At 34.0% G+C, this 12,041-nt stretch overlaps 1 protein-coding gene across 12 annotated transcripts in view; it reads right to left on the minus strand.

The window, feature by feature from the left end:
- Positions 1-12,041, minus strand: part of PPP1R12A (protein phosphatase 1 regulatory subunit 12A) — a 162,407-nt gene that overhangs the window by 36,663 nt on the left and 113,703 nt on the right. For all 12 annotated transcript variants that reach the window (NM_001266093.1, XM_077952446.1, XM_077952443.1 and 9 more), the window contains 4 exon segments: positions 919-1,134; positions 8,165-8,289; positions 11,563-11,720; positions 11,867-11,955. In NM_001266093.1, coding sequence (NP_001253022.1) covers positions 919-1,134; positions 8,165-8,289; positions 11,563-11,720; positions 11,867-11,955 — 588 coding nt within the window.

The following is a 12,041-nucleotide window of genomic DNA, read 5'->3' on the forward strand; positions in this document are numbered from 1 at the left end:
AAGTAATACTGTGTCATAAGCTGAAATTCTTCCACAGAAATAAAGTTTCAAATATGGTTCACTGAGAGGCCTCAAGCATTTATATTATACAAGCTATTCAGAACCTTGATAATCAGTGCTCTCAAATACATCAAAATAGTCAAAACAAATACTATTTACATTATATTTATCCAAATATGGCTAAGAGTGTGTAGTGACAATGACACTCTGATACATTCCTAGTAAGCTGGCATAAAATACCTGGAAACCAATTGCACAACAAATTGATAAAAAGCAAAAATATTAGAATTACTTGAGGAGCAATTTCATCTGAATTTCTGATACAAGGAAACACTTCTAAGTAGAGAAAGAAAACTGTATGGGCAAAAAATAGTCCAAGCGCTGACTATGCTGTAGAAATAAATACTAGTATTGAATAAACTGTGGTACACCCTAAATAATGCAATATTAATACCGCCTCTCAAAATAGAGTTATTAAATTTACTCACTAAGACAAAGTTGCTTGTAATATGGTAGATGAAAAATCTGGGTTTTTTTTTCAGATACTGAATGTAACTTATGAGTATACTAACTTTCTAGAATAAATGTATTCCTATGTTTTTTAAATTTCAGAAAGCTTCTTGAATCATAATAAACAAAATAAGCCTGCTCCTTAACACAGTTCTATTATAAATTCTCAAGTAAGATAATAGATTCCTTTAACTGAGTATAGTCCCATAATTTATGTTTTAGGCAAATACATCTGATCTTTCCAGTACTTATAATTCTGTATAAATTACATTTGTCTTATGTAATTCATTAAGGTTAATTAACTTGATACCTAGATCTAAAGATAACTAGCAGACAATCTACCAGATTTAATGTTCCTGGAAAAGAAATCATGAGTTTTCACATAAACCAGACTGTGAAATAGATTACCTTTTCTTTATTATCCAAAGAGGAGGAAAGTCTGGGACTTGAAGCTGAACGTGTAACACCTGCAGTATCTTTTTCTTTCTGACCCTCTTTAGATGCTGTGATTTCAGCAAGTGCACCATAGCTGCCCGTCTTTCTAAGTCCTAACCTCCAAGTTGCAGGAGACTCATCTTTTCTCTCTTCTTCTTTGGGAGAAATTTTTGTAGCTGTGGTTGGAAACTGTGTTTATTTTATTTTTTAAGGAAAAGAAAAAAGAATTTTTAAAGCTGATCAGTCCTTAAATCGGAAACAATAAGTTTACAGATAATATATTTAAAATTATGGTTTACAGTTTCAGGATAAAACACTTTCACTAAATAGGTTAATGTCTTAGTAAAAAATGTAAATACCTAAAAATTTTAAAGAAATAGACTACCTTTCCAGGGGTTAGACTTAAGAAAACACACTACACACTTTATATCACACAGAAAAATTATGATGCAAATACAGAAAACAGAAATGAGCACACCGTAAGGACTTAAAACCATGCATCTTTGGAACCAATTTATATTAAACTTGTTATGTTGTAACCTAATATAAATTCTTGCACATAGAAATGCCTCACCATAGATTTTTCACCCTTATTGGGCACAAGAACAATGCCAGTTTTGCGCAAGCCCTGCCTCCATGATGCAGGATCTACTGATTCCACCACAGGCATGATAGGAGCAATGAAATCATACTAAAGCCAATTAAAATAAGACAGGTAAAGAGATAAAGATTGAAAGCATGAAAACAGAAAAGGGAAGTTACGAGCAAAAAGTATTTTCTTCATTTTAATAGTTTTATAATAAATTAAACCCCAATAATTGGGTAATGATCCAATCTTTAAAAGTTACTGGGAACAAGTTCTAGCTTTAGCATGAGATAATCTGAAAAAATCTAATAAACTTCTAAAGCAATTAAAGACATATAGAATAGATAATATAGCATGTGAGTGAACAAACTACTGCACATGAATTTTGTTTTTAATCCATGTATACACTCTGGTTAAAAAATTTTATGTCCAACACAATCAACAAAAACTAGTAACTGATATTTTCTAATTATAATACTCTGTTTAACATCACAGCCTTAAATTTACTGATTTCCCCACCAAACATTAAATATTTCAACTATAGTAAAAACTAATTTTATGTGCAAATATTTATGTTATTTTTAGGGCTTTCCAACAACCCTAAAAATGCAACCTCTGTTATCTTTAGATCACTTTATCAACTTCACTTCTAGAATTTCTATACTCAACCACAGTTAACTATACAGATTGGTGAATACAGCAACTAACTAGTTGCCACAAGCATAGGGTATTAATAGTTTTTTTAAAAATCCTTTCTTTCATATCTATTGCCAACATTTGCTATAATTAGCAGGTTAATAGAGCTTGTTAAAGCTCCCATGATGATGCTTGAGGGCCACTTCATGGACAAAACTGTTATAAAGATATACCTCTGGTACTTCCAGTAATGAACTGCTATCAACAGGGCCTAAGCATTCCTCAGTTCCTAAAATGTGCACCGAAGTGCTCCAGGGTGTCACAACAAAGTCACGGGGGCTCTGTAGAATATTTTAAAGTTTTGAGAGAAGCAGTGACATCTCATAGACACTGCACAACCTGCCATTTTGATCACATTTGCATCGAACTACCTAATGAGACAAAACAGGTAATTCTTTTGCCAGTGGCACTGCGAAAAAAGCCTACCAAACACTAGGGGCTCCAATGACGAAGAAAGGTTGTGAACTCTAATATTCTGTGCAATATGATAGGTACTGAGACAGCTACTTATTGACTGGTGAGTTTATAGGGCTAGACTGTAAATGCCAAGCTTTGTGGATCACAGATAATATTAATACACAAAGAAATGAGTGTGGCTGTACCCAATAAAACTTTAGGGACAGTGAAATTTTTCTGATATTTTTCTCCAACCAGTTTGCTATACAAAAACAGGTAGTGGGCTAGGTTTGGCCCACCGGCCAGTTTGCCAACACCCACAGTAGGTCTCCCACCTCCTCAAAAAACAGAAACAAAAACAAACAAACAAAAAACCTGGAAACAAACTTTTTCCCCCCATGATAAAACAGCCAGAGATCAGATAACATTTATTGTTATAACTGAAGCTAACATTTAACAAATATTTACTAGTGCGTGACCCTCAGCTAAGTGTTTCACTTGGGTTATCCTGTTTCAACCTTATAATTACCCAATGAAATACTACCATTACTGTTATTCTAGAGTTGAGAAAAATGAGGCAGTACTATCTATCAATTTTGAAATCAGCATTTGTTACACAGTAATCATTGATATACCTCCACTCTGCCCAACATGAATTTGGATTTAAGTACCGCTTTATATGTCTAAAGGCACCTTTTGATTTTACTTGGTATATAAATAAACCCTTCCTGAAATACTTAACTATTCCTCCTCCTCCATGAAACTCTCTTCTTTAGCTTTTTTAACTGGATGCTATCTTGACCTTCTTTTTCTTTTGACTCTGACCATTCTTTTCTTGACTGACTGACTGTGTGTGTGTGTGTGTATGTGTATACAACACTCCTTATACAGGCTGTGTGTGTGTGTGTGTGTGTACAACTTTCCTTGTGCTAGCCCTTCCAGAGTCTGCTCTTGGATCTCTCATATTCTGTTTCTACTTTCTTCTCCTGGGGGATTGGAGGAGGGTCTTTACTTCCTCAGGCTAAATATTAATTGTAGTCAGCTTATTCTCAAATGTATTATTCTCCAGTCCAGTCTCCTAATTTCCAGTCCTATTTCACCTGTAGAGTGGATGATCTAGAACTGTAACTGAAAACTTGAAACTCAATATGACTAAAATAAAACACCTTTACTTCCAAACCATCTCTTCTTCAGTTCCCTAATTCTGTTAATGGCACTAAGGTTAGCTCTTCGATCTCCTATGTTTCAAACTTCACAATTATGTTAGACCTTCTCTGTCATTTTCCTCCATACATAAATTAGAGGTCAAGTCTCTAAATCTCCTCTCCTTTATAAGCCCAGAGCCACTTCCCTAGTTCATATTCTTATCATTGTGGGCAACTTCAATGACCTTCTAATAAACCTTTTCTCAATCAGTCTCTCATCTTCAAATCTGTACACTGCTGTCAGAATAATATTCTATAAAGAATAATTCTCTCAAGGCATTGTTCAAACATCTTCCATGACTCTCTACTACTTATCAAATAAATTATAAAAGTGTTATCCTAGAAGAGAAGACATCCTGCAACATGGCTCTACTTTTCCTGTTTACTTTGTATATATGCACCCTATAAATTAATCAAATGGAACAATTCATTTTTCCTGCCAAATTATTCCACATTATTCCCACTTGTTCATATTGTTTTTCTTCCCTCCCTTTCAACAAGTTATGCAAGCCCTTCTTCTCTTAGGTGGAGTACTACCTACTTTAAGATTTATCTAAAATGTCCTGATTCTATTATCTTAAGTCAAATATAATTTCTTCTCCTTTTAAATCATGCTACATCTGTACATTTTGATTGGAATACTTTATGTACCCACAGCACATAGCAGTCTTTTGTTAAATTATTAGCTATTACATTGAATTCAATTAACTAGAACACTTAATTCCATAAAAATTCTGAATTTTTAACATCAAGTAAAGAAAACGCCATTTACATTTTATTGGAACGTACACCCATATAGAAGAATAGATAATCTGCTTTAGAGATCCCAACAATATTTATTTTGACTAGAAAGGCTTATACAGACTTGTTAGTTAACAATTTTAAGCACAAAATCAAACTGATGGTTTTATAGATAACATCTCCACAAATCATCAGCTTGATATTGCTACAGAAACAGTTCTTTAATTTCAGCTGAAGGGTTAAGGAATTAAGGAAAGACCATTTAAAGTAAACACCTCTATCTTTCACCATAGTTACCCCAAGTTATTAAAATAAGTGAAATGTAAAACTGTTTTGTGTGCTTCCATTTTTGTGATCTATCTTGCTGTGAACACGTGCACACGCACATAGTTTATGTACCAGGGAAGGAAGCTGGAGAACTTAATATAACTTTGTCTAAATATCAGAAGTGGAGTCATGACTGGGAACCTAAAAACAGATAACTGCAAAACCTTTTAAGATGCAATTAGAAATTAACAATCTGTTTAAGGAAATTTGTATGTTAGGTCACTAAAGTTACAGATAAACTTGAAAAAATTTTAAAAAACACTAATATGCTAAATTAAAGTAGATACAGGAGTATAAGAATCACTGAATATAACAGGTTTTAAAAGTCATACAATATTGATAAGAAGACTCCCTCTTCATCAAAAAAAATATTTCAGGCCAGGCGTGGTGGCTCATACCTGTAATCCTACCACTTTGGGAGGCCAAGGCGGGTGGATCACTTGAGGTCAGGAGTTTGAGACCAACCTGGCCAACATGATGAAACCCCGTCTCTTATTAAAAATACAAAACTTGGCTGGGTGTGGTGGCAAGTGTCTGTAATTCAGCTACTCGGGAGGCTGAGGCAGAAGAATTGCTTGAATCTGGGAGGTGCAGGTTGCAGTGAACCAAGATTGCACTCCAGCCTGGGTGACAAGAGCAAAATTCTGTCTCCAAAAAAAAAAAAAAAAAAAAAAAAATCAAAATTTTTACACATGATTGTTTTGAATAAAATTTGGTCACAAAACTTTAAGAACAAAGAAGCAATATAATCTTCAAAGTAAGTTATTGTGCTTGAAACTGAGAATAAAATAGTTTCTAAATACGCAAATTTAGAAGCAGATGTTATTACATTAATTACAGAACCAAGAGTGATTTTGAATAAGAACTTTTACAGCAAAGAGATTACTGGCCCACTATACTAACAGAGGTTATAAAGTATTTCTTTTCAGTTAGGCCATTAGGTATAAACTGAGAACTAAATTGCCATAAATGTTGGCTATATGTGAGAACAAGAAAATTGAACACAGGAAGTTTACTGTAATCATTTGACTGTAGTAGGAAAGGGATTACTTAGCCAAATACCCAAAAGATAGAGAGCCAGTGCTGGGTGCAGTGGCTCATGCCTATAATCCCAGCACTTTGGGAGGCTGAGGTGGGCGGATCACAAGGTCAGGAGTTCGAGACTAGCCTGGCCAACATGGTTAAAACCCATCTCTACTAAAAATTTAACTAGCCAGGCATGGTGGAGGCACCTGTAATCCCTGCTACTCAGTAGGCTGAGGCAGGAGAATCACTTGAACCCGGGAGGCAGATGTTGCAATGAGCCAAGATTGTGCCACTGCACTCCAGCCTGGGTGACAGAGCAAGACTCCGTCTCAAAAAAAAAAAAAAAAAAAAAAAAAAAAAAAAAAAAAAGGAAAGAAAGATAGCTAGTTTCTTGCCTAGGCATTCCAGGGAGATGGAACTTCTGGGAACTTTTGATAACCTTATAGTCGAAACAGATCAAAAGATGCAGGCATGAATTTAGTATTCACTGAAGAAGAATATGGGGGCTCTAGAAGTAAAATAAACTTTAATTAAAGCAGTTTATAGTGACGCTAGTTACAGCATGATTAACAGTCTTCAAAATTTTGCAAACTGCTTTTAGATAATTTCTTATTAAAGCATACATAATTATGATCATATGAACATGAGTTCTAACTGAATTCAAGAAGCACTCAGTTTTGGAATATATAAGGTAAGATAACTCATTCAGTTTCTCGATATTCAAACTACATATCAATGAAACCAACACATTTCCACCACTCATTATTTACATTACTGCCCTCCTTGGGAAGGATTTTAGAGAGGATTATTACTAACAGTAGGGATTTTTTTTTTTTATTCTGTAGTTTATGATTTCAAAAAGACCTTGACCACCTAAAGCCAAATCCCAATACTGACAACACAACAGAAATGCTGTGAGGATTTAAAAAACAATCAGTCCTTAAACTCATGCAAATAATGTCAAACGAGCAACAAAATAAGAAGTTCAAAGGCAACTAAACACAATGTACAATCCAAGTGGACTCCTGATTTTAAAAAACAAACAGAAAGACTCAAAGGACAATTGGGAAAATCTGGGTATGTATATTAGTTATTAACAACATAAATAATATTATACCAAAGTTAAATTTCCTAAGTGTGATTATTTTGAGAATGAAGAATATTAGTCTTGTATTTAGGAGATACATACTGACATATTTAGGCATGAAGTGTTATGATGACTACAATCAATTTTTCAAGGGTTTGGTTAAAAAAAAGGTGTGTGTGGATAAAGAGGGAAATGAGTATGCTCATTAAAGATAAAAAAGGACTGGTGAAGAGAAATCTTTGAAGAGAGACTAGTAGGTCAAACATAAACAAAAACTCTGAATCGTTAATTTGGGTTAAAAGAAGGATAGGTTCCAGAGAAGCAGGAAAAGGTAAAGTCTTAAAAAGATCAACACACTAACTGGAAAACACTGCTTTGGTGGAGAGAAGAGACGAGAGAGATGGAGAACAGACAGAGAACAGAAAGAGAGAAGAGAAATAAATGAAACTAACATTTTGAAAACACACTGAGTTTACTGGCCAGGCTGTCTCAACCAATCCTTACAATATTAACTGTATTTCTCTTCATTTTGTTTTGTTATACAAAAGGAAGATAGTAAGTAACTTGCTCAAGGTCATAACAACTAATAAGGTAGAGTCAGGAGCTCATCTCTGGTTTATCCGACCTCAGGGATCATGCTCCCACTGGCATACCAGTTGCCTGCCTAGTGCTTTGTACTATGTGTTTAAAAAATTTAGATTCTCGTTCTCTCATTGACTTGTGGTAATAGTTTTTGTAACTTACTTACCCATGTGTGAAATTATCAACATGCACACCTCTACTTAACAGAGATTAAGGATATAAAACCTGAGCTTCTCAAAATAAAAGTTCAATAGAAAAAAAAAAACTAATACAATCATTGATTTTAATATTACAAAAATTTTTAACTTTCTGCCATTTATTAACTATCAACTGTATGTAATATTTGTTAACTACCAACTATAATATCAACAGTAATATCAATTGCAAAAATGATAAAAAAAAATCATTCAGAAGAAATCTCATTCAACTTAGAAACATAAATACATATTTACATTCTGAAATCTTACATATTTTTGGAAGAAACTATAAAAATTCAGAATTACTTTAATGAGTTAGTCCAAGTGGTACATAAATAGAATACATGTATTTTTAGCAAATACAATTTTGGCTTACCTTTTTAATAGGTGATGTAGGTGTTGCTTGACCTGATGACACAGTAGGTGTTGTAACAGCTACAGGAGCTGCTTGTGTAGTAGAAGTGTTGGCATTAGTTACAGAAGCCAGGGGTTTTGTCTTATCTATTAAAGACAAACAATTAAGAGTCAAGATTCCATAGAAATTTGGTCTCAATGGTTGGGAAAAAATCATTTTATATTCCATTTTTGTTTAAGGTTTTGTTAACTAAAAGTCTTTCCCCACTGTGATTCCTTTTTGCAAGTCAGTTTTTCAGGGAGCTTCTAGCATTGTCTCAATATATATGCTGAAATAAATAGTTAAGATAATATGAAAGATATACAACAAAGCTTCTGACAATAAAAAGCACAAATAGAATCTGACTTCTATGCTTTTAAAATGAAGAAAATAAAAACAAATTTAATTAAGATTTAAAAATTTGAATGCATGAATGCAATTAAAAACTTAACAATAACTATGCAATTTTCTAATGGATAAACAACTACTATTACTGATCTAAAACTGATGGTTCCTCTTTAATCAAGGAAATCTAAAAGTGCTTTTGTCAATAATTACCTTACATTCCTGTCAAACACTATGGTTAAATGTCCCAAAGAGCATGTCTTCCCACTCCTAAAAAGTCTAAAGTTAAATGGGCACAGTATCATCTTGGAAAATAATCCACCTAACTGTGTAGAGAATCAATCAACAAATAATAAGTGTCCCCATTCTTCAAGTAGTGTCCTAGGTACTAGGGATATATCAAGCCAATGAAAAGACAAAATACCTTCACTTACAGTCTGGTAGGAGATATAAATAATAAATAAGATAAAACCCATGTACCACCATCCAAGTTATTTATTTACTTTGAGACAGGGTCTTGCTCTATTGCCCAGGTTGGGGTGCAGTGGTGTGATCTCGGCTCACTGAAGCCTGTTACTCAGGCTCAAACGATCTTCCCACCACAGTCTCTTGAGTAGCTGGGACTACAGGTATGCGCTACCACACCTACTAATTTTTGTATTTTTTGTAGAGACAGGGCTTCCCCATGTTGCCCAGGCTGGTCTTGAACTCGTGAGCTTAAGCAATCCTCCAGACCTGGACTCCCAAACTGCTGAGATTACTAGCATGAGCTACAGCACCCAGCCCCACCATCCAACTTACTTTGTAAACGTTATTAATATCGTTGTAGTCTTTCTATCCATTTGATTTCAACAAAGAATGACAAAGTCCTAGAAGAAAGAACCCTAAAAGCAAAAAATGTACTTCTCTTTCTCATTTTCTCAACTACCTTTCACAACATTTGTAAATTGTTTGAAAGGTATAACTAAAACTTAGGTTGCACTCTCATTTTTATCTGTTTTATGAGAAGAGAAAGAACACTGAAGAAAAACTGTTTGGGTAAATAATTTATTTTACAAAATTCAGCAAAATAGTTATTTTATGTCAAATAGTTTCCCAAGGAAATAACCTTACAAAAAGTAAAAAAAAAAGAAATGGTTTACAAATTGTCAAATTAAGCTGTAGCTCTACAGGGAAATGGCTGCTTTCTCAAGCTTTCCAAATAAAGCATGATAAAGCCTAGTTGATATTAAAAGAGCGAGAGGAAAGGAACCACACAGCGTTTACGTGGATTAATTCTTGAGACAGAGTCAAATTTTCCTGGCACCACTGACCACTAGCAACAGGAAGAACAAAATTATCATAGTACAATGCTTCAGAGGAACATTTAAAGTTAGCTCAGTGAGAAACTGAGTAGAGAGCAACTAGTACATTTCAATTCTAAACCGAGAACAAATACAATGCAATTTGATGGTAATTAGTTATATTTAATAGAATACTAGAGTTTTAAGAACCATCCAGGTCTTATAGCCTGATTTTTCTCATTTTATAAACAAGGATATTCAACCAAAAGATAGCAGAAGATTTGCTGGTTACTGGTAAAACTGGCCTAAGGTCTCTTGTTTTAAATAGTCCCTTAGTGTCTAATATTGAACAGTGACTTGTATACAAACAAGGGCTAATGAAGAAAAAATTTAGTGAACAAAAACCTAGAAATCTTTGAAAGAGATGCCTGGACTTCTATTTTTTGAATTACACTACATCAGTAGTAAAAGGCTTAAAATATAAGTTAGGAGGTCTGGGTGCAAGTCTTGGCTCTCTTGTGTACATAGTTTAATTTGTAATGATATACTTGACTACAGACTGAGAGCTAAGTAATGTCTCCCAGGGAGGAGATTAACTGCATAAAAATAACTTTAGGCTATAGGTTGAGCGCCGTGGCTTATGCCTGTAATCCCAGCACTTTGGGAGGCTAAGGTGGGAGAACTGCTTGAGGACAGGAGTTCAAGACTAGCCTCAGCAAAACAGTTAACCCTACAAAAAATAAAAATAAAATTAGGTGTGTGTGGTAACATGTGCCTGTGGTCCCAGCTACTGGAGAAGCTGAGGAAGGAGGATCACTTGAACCCAGGAGTTTGAGAATAAGGTAAATGTTCATCATAATGGAAACAGATATATTTAATAGAATACTATACAATAGCTAAAAAAAAAAAAATGCAGATAAAGCTATAGAAATAGATTTATGAACAAATATAAAAAAATGTAACTTTTGGTGGAAAAACCCAAGAAGTATAACAATTCCTACCATACGAAAAAAACACAAAACAATATTACAATTGTTATATATTACATATGAATGCACATATGTAAGAGTATAAAAATGAACTAGAAGATTACAGAACAAAACTCATGATAGTGATTGCCTTTGGGAAGGAAGGAAAGGGAAGTAGACTACGGTGGGTGACTAAAAAAGACATCTATAATGTTTTAACTTTATTTAAAAAATTGAAGTAAATATGATTAAATGTCACAGTAGTTAAAGTCTTAAGTCTAGGTTGTTGGAATATGAATGTTTATTATATTATACTTTTCTGTATCTTTAAAATTTCTCAAAACAAAGCAAATTCCCCCACATCCTCACAGCAAAGAGTTTTTACTCCATTCCTACTTTACTATTTCTTAGGGAAAATTTGGGATGCTGTTGGGATTGGCATCCTGGACGTTTGGACCTCAGAAGTAACAGGAGCATTTTTGAATTGCTGAGAACCCACATTCACAACCTATCTGTGCCTAAGGGACTCTTAGAAGCCTCTCCAACTTCTTTAAATATAGGTCGGCAAAACACAGAGGTGAACAACAGCCTCCAGATAATTAAAGAATAATAAATTCACAACTATATGTAGGTTCCTAGCATTCACTGAAAGATAATTTAGTAGCTTGCCAGGTATCTAAACAAGTAGAAAATCAGTCTGAAAAATTTAAAAATTAAGTCTGATCTTGTCTTATTTTACACTGCCACAAAATTCAACGAAAATGCATTTATCTTTTAATTTTACCTGTTTCAGCTTCTGATTCCGAGTCATCTTCCTCATCTTCTTCACTAGAGCAGCTAGACTCATCTTTCTTTCCTTCTTCTTCTTCATCAACCTTTTCTTGTTCCAGAGATTCAATACGGGATGCATTTTTCTCTGGTTCAATAATCAATGTCTCTTTGCTGTTAAAGGAAAACAGTGTTCAAATGATTAGAAACAAAAAAAGTTAAAATACATTCATTCTTCCCAGATCCACAATAAACATGCCTGTGGCCATTATGCCATCTCATTCACAAAAGTAACAAACGTACTTGAACATTTTACTCACTTTTTAAAGGTCTTCTGTGACTGATTATTGTCCATATTTGCTGTTGATTCAATTAACGGAGATTTCTTGTCCCGTTTTTCACTATGGAGCTTTGTACAAAGTTATGCAAAGGAAAATAAGAAAACTATTAAAATAATATTACTAAGATGCAGAGTTTAAAATAATAACAAAGTAG

The sequence above is a fragment of the Macaca mulatta genome, chromosome 11 (assembly GCF_049350105.2).
Source record: "Macaca mulatta isolate MMU2019108-1 chromosome 11, T2T-MMU8v2.0, whole genome shotgun sequence".
Classification (NCBI taxonomy): domain Eukaryota; kingdom Metazoa; phylum Chordata; class Mammalia; order Primates; family Cercopithecidae; genus Macaca; species Macaca mulatta.